The following is a 15814-nucleotide window of genomic DNA, read 5'->3' on the forward strand; positions in this document are numbered from 1 at the left end:
CCTCCAAGCCATGAGCAGTTCCACAGCAGGGATGGGTTATCTCTATATAAACAAACCCCCAGGGCCCAGCACCTTCTCAGCCTGTGTGTTCTCGGAGGAGTCACTTAACCCCCCTGAACCTCCATTCCGTTTGTCACTTCTAGCCCGGGTATTGCCCTTCCTGGCCCTGTGCAGTCCTGACCTGCACCCTCATCCTAGAATTCTGCACACCTACCTACAGACCTTTGTTCTCTTCTAGGAGGGGCCATATCCTCTTGCCTCAGGGCCTTTGCACATGCTGTTCCCAATACTTGGATACCCCTCCTCTCCTCTACTCACCCCCCCAAACCCTTCAGGTCTGGGTTTACATGTCACTTCCTCAAGGAGACCTCCCTGACTCCCTCTTGCACTTCTGCACCTCCCCTGGCAATCCTATCAGCATGTAATGACATATTTGCAGGGTGATTTGATTCACCTGGCCTCCCCATTAGCCTCTAAGACCCATGAAGGCAGGTTTTGTCTTATCCACTGCTGTATCCTCACACAGTGCCTGGCACATAGAAGGTGCTCAATAAACATTGTCAAAAAAACCACCTCTAAAAGAAGAGAAATTAAGAAGGGAAGATTCACACCAGCTTCAAGATGATGGTATTCTCTAGGGATGGAAGGAAGGGAATGGGTCTAAGGAGGAAAAGATCCAAAAAGGGCTCAACTCTATCTGGAGTGTTGTGGTTAAGAGGGTGGACTCCACACCCAGATGGCCTGAGTTCAAAACCCGCCTTAGACTTGACACCAAAAGCACAATCCACAAAGGAAAAAGTGGCAAATTGGATCTCATCACAATTTAAAACTTTGCAAAAGACCATGTGAAGAGAATAAAAAGACAAGCTACAGACTGGGAGAAAATATTCAACAGAGGGCTATCTGGAACATCCAGACATATATCTAGAATATTCAGAGAAGGCTCAAAACTCAACAGTTAAAAAAATCCAGTTAGGACATAGGCAACAGACACGAACAGATATTTTGCTGAAAAGGATATACAGATGGCAAATAAGCACATAAAAGATGTTCATCATCATTAGCCAGTAGAGAGATGCAACGTAAAACCACAAAGATAATGCTACACACTGATCAGAATGGCTAAAACAAAAAATAGTGATGGGGGCTTCCCTGGTGGCGCAGTGGTTGAGAATCTGCCTGCTAATGCAGGGGACACGGGTTCGAGCCCTGGTCTGGGAAGATCCCACATGCCGCGGGGCAACTAGGCCCGTGAGCCACAACTACTGAGCCTGCACGTCTGGAGCCTGTGCTCCGCAACAAGAGAGGCCACGATAGTGAGAGGCCCGCACACCGCGATGAAGAGTGGCCCCCGCTTACCGCAACTAGAGAAAGTCCTCGCACAGAAACGAAGACCCAACATAGCAATCAATCAGTCAATCAATAAATCTTTAAAAGAAAAAAAGTAGTGATGGCAGTGAGGATGTAGAAAAAAACTGGATCACTTATACATTGCTAGTGGGAATATAAAATGGTACAGCCATTCTGGAAAAGAATATGGCAGTTTCTTAATTTAAAAAAACCCAAAAAACAAAAACCCTAAATGGCACTTACCATATGACCCAGCAATTGCGCTCTTGGGCTTCTATAGCAGAGAAATGAAAACTTATGTTCACTCAAAAACCAGGACAGGAATCTTCACAGTGGCCTTATTCACAATAGCCAAAGATAGGAAACAACCCAAATATCCTCCAACATGAGTGATTAAACAAACTGAGGTATATCCATCCCATGGAATGCTACTCAGCAATCAAAAAAAAAAAAAAAAAAACAACCTGTAACAACCAGCATGGATCTCAAGAGAATGATGTTGAGGGACTTCCCTGGTGGTCCAGTGGGTAAGACTCCATGCCCCCCAGTGCAAGGGCTCCAGGTTCATTCCCTGGTCAAGGAACTAGATCCCACATGCATGCCGCAACTAAGAGTCCACATGCCACAACTAAAAGATCCCACATGCTGCAGTGAAGATCCCGTGTGCCACAATGAAGACCCGGTACAGACATAATAAATAAATTAATTAAATATTTTTTTAAAAATAAAAAATAAAATTTCTTCATCCATAAAAAAAGAGAGAGAATGATGCTGAGTGAAAAAAGCCAATCTCAGAAGGTTACATAGTATATGATTCCAATTACTATACAACACCCCTGACATGACAGAGTAATACAGATGGAGAACAGATGAATGGTTGTCAGGGATTAGGAAGGCAGGAGGGAGGGGGATGGGTGTGGCTATATAAGGTTGGCTTTGAAGGCATCCTCATGATGAATGCTCTTATCTGGACAGTGGCGGTCATAGAAATGGACATGTGATAAAGTTGCATAGAATGAGGGGAATTCCCTGGCGGTCCAGTGGTTAGGACCTCAGATCTTTCCACTGCCGGGGGCCTGGGTTTGGATCCTGGCAGGGAACTAAGATCCCATTAAGCCGGCTATGTGGCCAAATAAATAAATAAATTGTAAAATTGCATAGAACTAAATACACACACACACGAGTGCTTATAAAACTGAGCATTTTGAATAAGGTGGGTGGATTGTAACAATGTCAATATCCTTGTTGTGATCTGAACTGTTGCTGTGCAAGATGTCACCATTGGGGGAAACTGGGTGAAGCAGTATGGAATCTCTCTTTTTATTTCTTAAACTGCACAGGAATCTACAATTATTTGTAAATAAAAAAGCTGGGGCTTCCCTGGTGGCACAGTGGTTAAGAATCCACCTGTCAATGGAGAGGACACGGGTTTGAGCCCTGGTCTGGGAAGATCCCACATGCCGTGGAGCAACTAAGCCCGCGCACCACAACTACTGAGCCAGAGTGCCACAACTACTGAAGCTGGCGCGCCTAGAGCCTGTGCTCTGCAACAAAGAGAAGCCACCGCAATGAGAAGCCAGCGCACTGCAACGACGTAGTCCCCACTCTCCGCAACTAGAGAAAGCCCACATGCAACGAAGACCCAACACAGCCATAAATAAATCAAAAAAAAAAAAAAAAAAGCCGTATCCATACAGCTACCCATCTTTTAGAATGACTTTTACAAAAACTGACAGTACCAACTGCTGGTGAGGAGATGGAGCAATCAGAACTCTCGTGCATTGCTAGTGTGAATATAAAAACTTTGAAAAACAGATTTGCAGTTTTTTATACAGTTGAACATGCACTTACTATATGACCCATCAATCGTACTCATATGTAAATATGCAAGTGAAATGAAAGCTTCTGTTCACAAAGAAAAACTGCACATGAAACAGGCTATATTTATAACTGCCCAGAATTAGCAATAACCCAAGTGGAGGATAAATAAACTATAGTATGTTATCAAATACTACTCAGCAGTGAAAAATACATGTCAATATACACACGTCAATATGAATCTCAAATGAATATTGCTCAGTGAAAGAAGCCAGACTCGAAAGGCTATAAAGTATATAAATTCCATGGATGATGGTCTAGAAAAGGCAAATCTATAGGGATAGAGAACAGGTCAGTGGTTGCCAGGGGCTGGGTGGGGACAAGGGTTGATTACAAAGGGACATGAGGACTTTTTGGGGTGATGGAAATATTTTGCATCTTAACTGTGATGGTTACACGACTTTATGCATTTGCTAAAACCCACAGAACTGCATGTGGAAAAAACTGAATTTTACTCTATGTGAATTCTACCTCAGTATTTTTTAAATCAAGAAAACTTAGCTCATGAATCTTGTAACTTTGCATCAATTTATGCAGAAAAATAGTATGTACAACTTAATGCAAAATGCTCAAAGACAAAATGTGCATTATTTTAGCTCCATCTTTCTTTTTTTTAATATGCTCTAACAAAATGCTTGGGGGTGTTTTAACGATGTAGGCATTACAGTAACTATAGTATTTTTAAAATAGTGTTACTCTAACCCCCTCACACTGGTCAGAATGGCCATTTAAAAAGTCTACAAGTAACAAATGCTGGAGGCTTCCCTGATGGCACAATGGTTGGGAATCAGCCTGCCAATGCAGGGGACATGGGTTCGAGCCCTGATCCAGGAAGATCCCACATGCCAAGGAGCAACGAAGCCCATGCACCACAACTACTGAGCCTGCGCTCTAGAGCCCGTACGCCACAACTACTGAGCCCGCATGCCACAACTACTGAAGTCTGCATGCCTAGAGCCCGTGCTCTGCAACGAGAGAAGCCACCACAATGAGAAGCCCGCGCGCCACAATGAAGAGTAGCCCCTGCTCGCTGCAGCTAGAGGAAGCCCACGCACAGAAGCGACGACCCAATTCAGCCAAACATAAATAGATAAAAAAATAAATTTATGGAAAAAACCACAAACAAATGCTGGAGAGGGTGTGGAGAAGAGGGAACCCTCCTACACTGTTGGTAGGAACGTAAATTGGTGCAGTCACTATGGAAAACAGTATGGAGAGTCCTCAAAAAACTAAAAATAGAGTTACCATATGATCCAGCAATTCTACTCCTGGGCATATATCCGGACAAAACTCTAATTTGAAAAGATACATGCACTCCAGTGTTCATAGCAGCACTATTTACAATAGTCAAGACATGGAAACAACCTAAATGTCCATCAGCAGATGAATGGATAAAGAAGATGTGGTGTACATATATACAGTGGAATACTACTCAGCCATAAAAAAGAATGAAATAATGCCATTTGCAGCAACATGGATGGACGTAGAGATTATCACACTAAGTGAAGTAAGTCAGAAAGGGAAAGACAAATACCATATGATATCACATATATGTGGAATCTAAAATATGACACAAATGAACTTATCTACGAAACAAAAACAGACCCACAGATATAGAGAACAGACTTATGGTTGCCAAAGGGAAGGGGGGTAGGGGAGGGATGGATTGGAAGTTTGGGATTAGCAGATGCAAACTATTATATATAGAATGGATAAACAACGAAGTCCTACTTTGTTCCCCTACCACAGGGAACTATATTCAATATCCTGTGATAAACCATAATGGAAAAGAGTATGAAAAAGAATACATATATATGTATAACTGAATCATATATAACTGAATCACTTTGCTGTACAGAAGAAATTAACACAACAGTGTAAATCAATTATACCTCAATAAAAATTTTTTAAAAAGTGTTACTCTACAAAAAGAAAATACATTTCCTTACATGAAAAAACAAATTATTTAAAACGGAAAAATAAAACGATTGGAAACAAAGAGGACAAGACGCTCGTGTTTGTTATTTCCAGTTGGAGGACCCATGAGTATTTGTAATATTACTCTGGGTACTTTTCCCTATTACCACTCCCGGCAGTTCTGTTTTAAAGATTAAATTAGATACCGTAAGTAGAGTACTCAGGGCAGTGTCTGACCCACTGTAATTGCGCAAACTAGTCACCTCCTCCCCTACCCCCCATCCTCCAAATGCAGATTATGGGTCCCTTCCAAGTTGGTTTCCACCAGGTAGTGCTGATGGCCCCTCTGCTTTATCTCCCTAACGAGGCTGGGGGCTCCGTGAGACAAGGCTAGGGTAGCACCATCCCCAGCAATGGGAGTGGACCATCAAAGGGCTGGAACATAGTAGGACCTCAGCACCTTGCCAGGGAGTGAATGCCTGCCCCCCAAGGACCTGGCAAACAGTGGGTGCCCAATAATTACTCATTTGAACAGACATCTGAGCACACAACTACATTAGTGAGGCCCCATCCCACCCATCCAGGAAGAGGTTTGACCAGACATGGGGCACCAAGAGGGGCAAATTCTTGGCCAAGAGACCCACGTCCTGTTCGCTGCACCTCAGTTTAGATTGGGAGTTCAAGCCTACTCCAGAAGGGGCAGAAGATGTTCCCCTCCCTGCAGCCCCCTCTCTCTCCCTCTCCGGGTGGATTCTCCAGGCCTCAGGCAGGCAATGGAATGTTGTGTCGTTGGTTGCCCGGGCGACCGAGGCTGGCTGGGTGGCTGCCTTCCGGGAATACTGAGCGTGCAACCCCTCCATCAGAACCCTCCAGGGCCTCCTCTAGGCTAGTGCAAAACTCCAGAAAGCAAGCAAGCCTGGGGCAATTGCCAGGAGAATGGCTGTGCCCTGGGAGAAATATTTCCGACTGGCCTTGCAAGAGAAACTGTCTACGTGAGTGGCGTGGAGTGGCAGGGAGGGCTGAAAGGAGGGCAGGAGCAGGTGGGACGATCCCTCCCTTCCCCCTACCCCTGGGTTCTGGCTTCCTCGGGCAGTTCTTGGTGGGGGATTATTGCCCCCCACTTCATAGAGGAAGAAACTGAAGCTCCGAAGGAAATGGCAATTTCCACAAGGTCTCAGGGGTAGTTAGGGCAGAGCTGGGTCAATGGCTCAGGTCTCTCATCTGTTCCTGATCCCCATCCCTAGTTGATATCCAGCTGAGATTATATCATTTGATCCAAGGTGGGAGGGAATTACTCTTTGAGCTCTTGCCCCCTCTCACTGCAAACTGCATTTTAAAGGAAGGGTGGAGGAAGCTTGTCCGGTGCCTGCCTTGTTTCAGCAGTGTGGCCGGGGGCCCCATCTTCAGTCTCAGAATCAGTAAAATGGGAGGGTTTCCCCTAGACCAGAGCTGGGAAACCCTTGCCTAGTGGAATGGTAGTGCACCCCTTCTGCTCCCTGCACAGCCGACCCTGCGGAGCTGTGTCCAGCCCCTCCTCTCCCCCGTCAGCCTGGCTCCAGATCCCAGCCTCCCTCTGGATCCTCCCCGCGAGGTCAATAGGCAGCTCAGTCTCAACTTGGCCTTAGCGAAGAGCTGATCTCCCTGCTCCCCACTCAGCCCACTATCAGCAACATCCTTCCAGCATCTAGGTTCCCCTTCGACTCCTTTCTCACCCTCTCATCACCCCATCAGCTCTGCTCTCCAGTGGTATCCAGAACCGACCCCTCCTTACCTCTCTACTGCACCCACCCAGATCAGAGCCCCATCCTCTCCGCATTATCCTGTGACCCGTCCCTGGTCCCCTGCAGCTGCCCTGCCCCTCCTATTGTCCTTGCTCCCCACAGTAGCCAGAGGGGGTTCCCTCCTCTGCTCCAAACCCTCCCATGCCTCCCACCTCACTCAGAGTCAAGGCCAAAGTCTCCCCTCATCACGGCCCACCGCAGTCTCACCCTCACAACTTCCCTGGTCTCACTTCCCTTCTCTCTGTTCCTCCCTCCCCTCCAACTGCACTGGCCTCCTGGCAGCTCCTTCTACACACCAAGGTCCTTCCCTTGGGGTTTGGCATTGGCCATTCCCTCGGCCTAGACTCTGTTCCCTGCGGTATCCACATGGCTCCCTCCCTCTTCCCCTTCAAGTTTCTGCTCAGATGTCCCCCCCATAGAGACTTTTCTATCTCCCTATTGAGAGATTTCCTTCAGTCTGCTGAATTTTTCATCTTAGCACCCGCCATGTCCTAGCATTATTTATTATTATTTGCTAGCTTTTTTCTGTGGCCCCCAGCGGGATGGCAGCTCCTGGAGGGCAGGGATCTGTCTGTCTTGATCAGGGCTGCATCCCCAGTGCCTAGAACAGTGCCTGGTACAGAGTAGGTGCTCGGGACAATTTGTTGAATGAATGAAAAATTCAACAGCCAGGAGGTGGCTAATGGGGGTATGTCAGGCACCAGTGGGGAGTTAGGGGGCCCTGACTCTTGCCTCCTTCACCCTTACCTCTTCCTTGAACCCCTCCAGGAAGATCCAGGGGCGGAATGTGGACCACGTCCCACCGCCACTGCTGCGTCTCTTGGAGAAGAGGCAGGAACTAGTGGATGCGGACCAGGGCCTTCAGGCCCAGAAGGAGGTGAGCCACTCAGTGCAGTCCCTGAAACTTTTTGGGACACTCCCCCTTAAAAAAAAAAAGAGGGGAAAGTGATGGAGCCAAGTTATTACTACAAGGTCTGAGACAAATCATCACCGTCCTGAGCCTTGGTTTCCTCGTCTGTCAAATGGGGATCAAATGAGATCAGTGGTTCGTGCAAATAAATGTGCATTGAGCAGCTACTGCATGCAGGGCACTGCACTGGGATCTAGAGGTCTCACCACAATCCCTGCCCTCATGGGCTCACAGCTTAGAAAAGGGGACAGACAAGTGTCCAGGTGGTGATGGCTGTGAGGGGGGAAGCACTGAGCAGGGGCTGTGGGAGCCCAGAGAAAGCCCCTATCTCTACACAGGGGTGGTCATGGAGGACTTCCTGGAGGAAGTGATGTCTTAGGGAACGCTGAAGGGCAAGTCGGCTTATCCAGCAAAGGGGGACAGGGTTAGGAGGGAGAAACAGGCAGAGGGAGCAGCATATACAAAGACAGGAAGGCAAGGACAAAACACAGGTGGGTAAGAGGCTAGAAGACAGTATCGGAGAAGAGAGGGTAAGATGAGGCCCCAAGGAAAAGCAGGAATGCTGACACGCAGGGGCTACAGGAGGGAATTTGGGCTTCATCGTGGGTGGTGGGAGCGACGGGTGGATTTGAGCAAGGGTGCAGTGACAAGATTAAGGGCAAAAGGGACTTCCCTGGTGGTCCAGTGGTTAGGACTCCACGCTTCCACTGCAGGGGGCATGCGTTTGATCCCTGGTCGGGGAACTAAGATGCCACATGCCGCAAGCGCAGCCAAAAAAAAAAAAAAGATTAAGGGCAAAGGATGAGCGAGGTTAAGTGTGAATGTGAAAGCACTGGATGACTTGAAACCCCAAACACCACGGACACCCACTCCTTACCCCCCAGGTGTTCCAGACTATGAAGGCATCCCTGAAACAGCGGTGGGAACAATTGGAACAGAAAGAGCAGGAGTTAAAGGGGTCCTTTGTCCGCTTTGAAAAGTTTTTGCAGGTAGGTGGAGCCTGCTGGGGGGAGGCAGGGCAGAGGGTCACAAAGTCACAATCCTAAAGGAGCCAGACCGCTCACATAAACTTAAAAAGTGGGCTTACCAATACAAAAGGGAGTGGTGGGAAATACACACTCACTGCCTGAAGCATTTTAAAAAGAGTGGGAGAGGAGTGAGGGACCAAAATCCGAGATTCTGGCTGGATTTGGCCCGCGGGCCATCTGTTTGCAACCCGTGACTCAGCGTGCGAATGTTGGGGCGGAGTGGATGCGGCAAGCTACGCAGGCTCCCAAGTCCTGGCGGTCGTCGCCTCCTCTCCATCCCTCCTTCCCAGGATGCCGAGGCCCGGCGCAGCCGCGCACTGCGGAGGGCGGCGGAGGAGCGGCAACTGGCCGGCCGCCGGGAGGCGGAGGCGCTGCGGCTTCGGGCTCAGCTGGAGGAGCTGCAGCGGGAGCGCGCGCGGCTTCAGCGCCGGCTTTGGCGCCTCGAGCCCTGCGCGCGCCTGCTGGGGCAAGTACTGGAGCAGCTGCCCGAGGTGAGCGCCCTGCAGGAGGTTTTGGTGTTCAGCGCCACGTGCAGCCCCAGGCATCCTCAGGGACGGCTTTGGAAGTGTGCACTACTGGAGCGCTGAGTGTATGCCAGGAGTCACCACTTATTGAGCACTAACTGTATGTCAGGAACACGCTTTGTTCTTGAATTCTCCCCAAAGTCCAGTGAAGTGAGTCTTGTTATTGCCAATCCCATTTTACAGATGGGGCAACTGAGGCTCAGAAAGATAACTTACTCAAGGACACACTGGCAGGTGGGGGGAGGGGGAATCCAAACACTCAGTATTAGTTGAATGAAACAGTGACTTAGTATTAATCACAGGCAGTGAAGCTTAGCTAGGCTTGATGGTGGAGGTGGGGAGGGGCCTGAGTAATCACACTTCTGGGGCAGGGGCTGTGTGATGCCCCCATTTCACAGTTGGGCTGAGGAGGTGCGGGGGGTGGTAGGGCGGGGAAGGGCAGGGGGGCTGCAGTCCCAGTGAGTCCCCCTCCCGACCCCATCCCAGTTCCAAGAGGTCCCCGAGCTGGTGGCGCGCTTCGACTGCCTGGCCGACACGCAGGCGGCGCTGAGGCTCACGGAGCGCCAGCGGCTCGCGGAGCTGGGGGAGGCGCGCGCGCGGCTGCAGCGGCTGCGGGACGCCTGGCAGGACGAGCTGCTGAGGCAGGGCCAGCGGCGAGCGCAACTGCTGGAGCAACTGGAGGCGGCGCGGGAGCGCACGCTGCACTGGGTACCGCCGCCGGGAGGAGGTGGGCGCCAGGGACCCCAGCCTCCCACCGCCGGGAGGAGTGCCATATGGGGCAACGCTTCGTTCATGGGCAGGTTTCAGGCATCGGAAAGAACTTTAGGGCGCAGGAGGCCCTTCCTATGAGAACTTGACACCCGAGTCCAGCACTCCTCTCTCCCTGATAGCACCTAGGGGCATCTATGACTGGTGGGAAGTGGACGCGAATGTGGCCCCAGCCCTCCTCAGGCCAGCTCACACCTTAATGGGGAAGGGGGCGGGTGTTCTCCAGGAATCCAAGTGTATTCAGATCCAGAACACCGCGGCTGAGAAGACCCTGCTCCTGGGACGCACCAGGATGGCAGCACTCAACCTGTTCCAGCTAGTGTGCCAGCACCAGAGGCGGCCACCTGCCCTGGACATCGAGGACACCGAGGGGCATCTGGAGCAGGTGAGGATCCCTCTTTATGTCACCTCCAGCCCCCTAACCGTTGGGAATATCATGGTGCCTGAAATCCCGCCTTCTCTGGGTTAAGCATGACCCTCTGCGATCAGAGCCCAGTCTCCTAGCTCCGTGGCCGCCTAGCCCCCTGCCCGGGAGCCCTGGGTTGGTCTTGGCTCTGCTGGTCACCTGCTATGAGGTCAGAAGGAAGTTGGATCCTCTCTGGGTCTCAGTGCCCTCACTGTGCAGGAGGCCGGGGTATATACTGATGGGTACAATACAGTTATGCCAAGAGTTCTTCTGTCTCAGGATCTAAAACACAAACGAGACATCGATAAGAAACCAGGAGATGGAGACTCACTTTTAATTAGTCCCTAACCCTCTGGCTCCCGCATGGTCAGGCCTTGGCTTCCCTGGGGAGCGTGAGGGCAGCGTTGTACAGTGCTTTTTCTTTCTGCACAATGGCATTACAAATGTCATTGTGTACCAAGTATGCCCGGCTTTTCTATTCACTTGGGTTTGCAAGGTGGTAGAACATGTGACGTGGTTTACAACAGAGGGAGGGGGTTTCTGACTTTGGACACTTCTGTTGATTCTAGTGGGTCCCCAAAGCATGGCTCCTTTGAGAAGTGGAGGAAACACCCTCGCCTTTGCCCCATCCCATCCCCACTCCTGTCCTGCAGCCAGAATTCCAACCAAATGCCAAGAACTGGGTCCCCGGAGCCTACCTTTGTGCCACATCCTGAGTCGTGTGGATTCATGTGTACACCACTGTTCTCTCAAGTGTGGCCCGGGTACCCCAAGGTACAAAAGACGACTCTAGGAGGGACAGAGGCTCGATATGAAGCAACAGGCAAAAGCCAGTCCTTTTATTTTATTTTATTTTAATAGATCTTTTTTGGAGTATAACTGCTTTATTGGAGTATAATATTTATTGGAGTATAATTGCTTTATTGGAGTATAATTGGAGTATAATTGCAATACTGTGTTAGTTTCTGTTGCACAACAAAGTGAATCAGCCATATGCATACACATGTCCCCATATCCCCTCCCTCTTGAGCCTCCGTCCCATCCTCCCTATCCCACCCCTCTAGGTCATCGCAAAGCACCGAGCCGATTTCCCTGTGCTATGCTGCTGCTTCCCATCAGCCAGCTATTTCACATTCCATAGTGTGTATATGTCGATGCTACTCTCACTTCGCCCCAGCTTCGCCCTCCCACCCCATGTCCTCAAGTCCATTTTCTATGTCTACCTCTTTATTCCTGCCTTGCAACTAGGTTCATCAGTACCATTTTTTTTTTTTAGATTCCATATATATCCATTAGCGTATGGTATTTCTTTTTCTCTTTCTGACTTACTTCACTCTGTATGACAGACTCTAGGTCCATCCACCTCACTACAAATAACTCAATTTCGTTTCTTTTTATGGCTGAGTAATATTCCATTCTATGTATGTGCCACATCTTCTTTATCCAGTCATCTGTTGATGGACATTTAGGCTGGTTCCATGTCCTGGCTATTGTAAACAGTGCTGCAGTGAACATTGTGGTACATGACTCTTTTTGAATTATGGTTTTCTCAGGGTATATGCCCAGTAGTGGGATTGCTGGGTCATATGGTAGTTCTATTTTTAGTTTTTTAAGGAACCTCCATACTGTTTTCCATAGTGGCTGTATCAATTTACATTCCCACCAACAGTGCAGGAGGGTTCCCTTTTCACCACACCCTTTCCAGCATTTATTGTTTCTAGATTTTTTGATAATGGCTATTCTGACCGGCGTGAGGGGATATCTCATTGTAGTTTTGATTTGCATTTCTCTAATAATTAGTGATGTTGAGCATCTTTTCATGTATGTCTTCTTTGGTGAAATGTCTATTTAGGTCTTCCGCCCATTTTTTAACTGGATTGTTTGTTTTTTTGATATTGAGCTCCATGAGCTGTTTGTATATTTTGGAGATTAATCCTTTGTCTATTGTTTCATTTGCAAATATTTTCTCCCATTCTGTGGGTTGTATTTTTGTCTTGTTTATGGTTTCCTTTGCTGTGCAAAAGCTCTTAAGTTTAATTAAGTCCCATTTGTTTATTTTTGTTTTTATTTCCATTACTCTAGGAGGTGGGTCAAACAAGATCTTGCTGTGGTTTATGTCAAAGAGTGTTTTTCCTATGTTTTCCTCTAAGAGTTTTATAGTGTCTGGTCTTACATTTAAGTCTTTAATCCATTTGGAGTTTATTTTTGTGTATGATGTTAGGTAGTGTTCTAATTTCATTCTTTTACATGTAGCTGTCCAGTTTTCCCAGCACCACTTATTGAAGAGGCTGTCTTTTCTTCATTGAATGTTCTTGTAATTTGTCATAAATTAGGTGCCCATATGTGCGTGGATTTATCTCTGGGCGTTCTATCCTGTACCGTTGATCTATATCTCTGTTTTTGTGCCAGTACCATACTGTCTTGATTACTGTAGCTTTGTGGTATAGTTTGAAGTCAGGGAGCCTGATTCCTCCTACTCCGTTTTCCTTTCTCAAGATTGTTTTGGCTATTCGGGGTCTTTTGTGTTTCCATACGAATTGTAAAATTTTTTGTTCTAATTCTGTGAAGAATGCCATTGGCAGTTTGCTAGGGATTGCATTCAATCTGTAGATTGCATTGGGCAGTATAGTCATTTTCACAATATTGATTCTTCCAAGAACACGGTGTATTTCTCCATCTGTTTATGTCATCTTTGATTTCTTTCATCAGTGTTTTATAGTTTTCTGAGTACAAGTCTTTCACCTCCTTAGGCAGGTTTATTCCTAGGTATTTTATTCTTTTTGTTGCAATGGTAAATGGGAATGTTTCCTTAACTTCTCTAATTTTTCATTGTTGGTGTATGGGAATGCCAGAGATTTCTGTGCATTAATTTTGTATTCTGCAACCTTACCAAATTCATTGATTAGCTCTAGTAGTTTTCTGGTGGCATCTTTAGGATTTTCTATGTATAGTATCATGTCATCGGCAAACAGTGACAGTTTTACTTCTTCTTTTCCAATTTGTATTCCTTTTATTTCTTTCTCTTCTCTGATTGCTGTGACTAGGACTTCAAAAACTATGTTGAATAAGAGTGGTTGAGAGTGGACAGCCTTGTCTTGTTCCTAATCTTAGTGGAAATGCTGTGTTTTTCACCATTGAGTACAATGCTTGCTGTGGGTTTGTCATATATGGCCTTTATTATGTTGAGGTAGGTTCCCTCTATGCCCATTTTCTGGAGAGTTTTTATCATAAATGGGTCTTGAATTTTGTCAAAAGCTTTTTCTGCATCTATTGAGAGGATCATATGGTTTTTATTCCGTAATTTGCTAATATGGTGTATCACACTGATTGATTTGTGTATATTGAAGAATCCTTGCATCCCTGGGATAAATCCCTCTTGATCATGGTGTATGATCCTTTTAATGTGCTGTTGGATTCTGTCTGCTAGTATTTTGTTCAAGATTTTTGCATCTATGTTCATCAGTGATATTGGTCTATTAATTTCTTTGTGTGATATCTTTTTCTGGTTTTGGTATCAGGGTGATGGAAAGCCAGTGCTTTTTCAGTCAACCATCTGATCTTACCAAGGAGAAAGGTTCAATGCCAGGGGGGTGGGGAGGGGGGGCGGCAACTATGCCTTTAACCCCCATAATACTCCCTGGTCTCCAGGGCCTGGGGGCTCACACCCTCTGTGGGCAATGGTAGCTGCCAGAATTGAGTAACCAGGTTTCATTTTCATTTTGTTATTTTTCCGGTTACCCCCTACTTATGGCAAGGAGTAATTTAATCTCTTTCCACTTTTGGTAGAGAGAGAGTTTCCTTGTCAGATGTTTATTTCGGTGACAAATGTGAAGGAAGAGCCCAAGGATAAGTTTGCCATCAAGTTCTAGGTCTTGGCAGTGGATCCGTGGGTGTTCATTAAGTTTATATCAATAAATAGATTAAAACAAAATAAAGGAGGGCCCCCAATGGAGAAGATAAGAGTAGGTCATACACCAGTGAATACGACTGATCCAATTAAAAGAAAAAAATAAAAAATTGATGCAAGTGAAAATACTAATTCAACTATAATACAGGTGATTGATAGCCAGCTAGAAAACTGAAGGTGCCCGCGAATCAACTGTTTGGGAGGCTTGGACTGAGGCTTTAAAAACCAGAATGGTTTAGGCCAAGTTCACTGCCCCAGGGAACCACCATCATTGCTGTCTAATAAGGGTCTCTACCCCCCACCCCTGCTTTGCAGCCTCTGGGGTTTTGGGGGGTGGGGACCAGACACCCAAGAGGCTGGGATGTGACTCTGGCTGTGTCGGAACCCCCAGGTGAAGCTCTTCATCCTGGACCTCTCCACCATGCTGGCCGGCCTCCATCAGGCCAAGCCCTCCATCCCCGCCTCCTAACACTGACCCAGGTGAGCAGTGGGGGAGGGGCCCCCAGGAGGTACACAATTCCTGCGGGGTACAGGCTGAGTGGCTCTCACCAGAAAGACGGGAGGGCTGTGCCCGCTCAGATTGCAGTGGGGTGGGCATGAGGGGCACACAGCAAATACTAAATAAATGTGGGCTACATAGGGGGCATCAATCCCACATCCACCATGTGGCCTGGGACCTGGTCCTCCCACCCAGGGCAGATGGGGGATTTTTTTTTTTTATAAATTTATTTATTTATTTCTGGCTGCATTGGGTCTTTGTTGCTGCACAGGCTTTCTCTAGTTGTGGCGAGCGGGGGCTACTCTTCGTTGCAGTATGCAGGCTTCTCATTGTGGTGGCTTCTCTTGTTGCGGAGCACGGGCTCTAGGTGCACGAGCTTCAGTAGTTGTGGCACGTGGGCTTCAGTAGTTGTGGCTCATGGGCTCTAGAGCACAGGCTCAGTAGTTGTGGCACACGGGCTCAGTTGCTCTGCAGCATGTGGGATCTTCCTGGACCAGGGATCAAACCCGTGTCCCCTGCATTGGCAGGCGGATTCTTAACCACTGCGCCACCAGGGAAGTCCCCAGTTGGGGGCATTTAAACAAGCTGATGTTTGTCAGGTGCTTGGAATGGGGCCTGGCACAAAATTTCTGGTAAATTCTAGATGAGTGTTTGGTAAGTAAAGTAAAATAAAGGAGGACCAGCGAGAGGGTCACACGGCAGACACCCATTCCCGGGGCGCTTGCTCACAAAGGCTCCTCCATCGTGGACTGGCGCTGAGTGATGGCCATTCTGAGAATCCAGCTACCAGAGGCTGCCCTTGACCTTCCCAGGACCCCCAACAGGGGCTGAGGAGCACAGGGCTTA

At 47.8% G+C, this 15814-nt stretch overlaps 2 protein-coding genes across 4 annotated transcripts in view; one reads left to right on the plus strand and one right to left on the minus strand.

Moving 5' to 3' along the window:
- The window catches only part of RASAL1 (RAS protein activator like 1), a 43556-nt gene extending 35778 nt beyond the window's left edge, over window positions 1-7778 (minus strand). For all 3 annotated transcript variants that reach the window (XM_036823618.1, XM_036823617.1, XM_036823616.1), the window contains exon 1: window positions 7674-7778. The gene's annotated coding sequence lies outside the window, so the exon portion shown is untranslated. The remainder of the gene's footprint in view (window positions 1-7673) is intronic.
- Window positions 6082-15251, plus strand: CFAP73 (cilia and flagella associated protein 73). Its single transcript, XM_036823621.1, has 7 exons — window positions 6082-6137; window positions 7695-7803; window positions 8721-8825; window positions 9155-9355; window positions 9875-10096; window positions 10383-10541; window positions 14861-15251. Exons 1-7 carry the CDS (start codon window positions 6082-6084, stop codon window positions 14936-14938), a joined length of 930 nt encoding a protein of 309 aa, XP_036679516.1. The 3' UTR covers window positions 14939-15251.
- Window positions 15252-15814: the final 563 nt, after the last annotated feature.

This window comes from Balaenoptera musculus, chromosome 14 (assembly GCF_009873245.2).
Source record: "Balaenoptera musculus isolate JJ_BM4_2016_0621 chromosome 14, mBalMus1.pri.v3, whole genome shotgun sequence".
Lineage (NCBI taxonomy): Eukaryota > Metazoa > Chordata > Mammalia > Artiodactyla > Balaenopteridae > Balaenoptera > Balaenoptera musculus.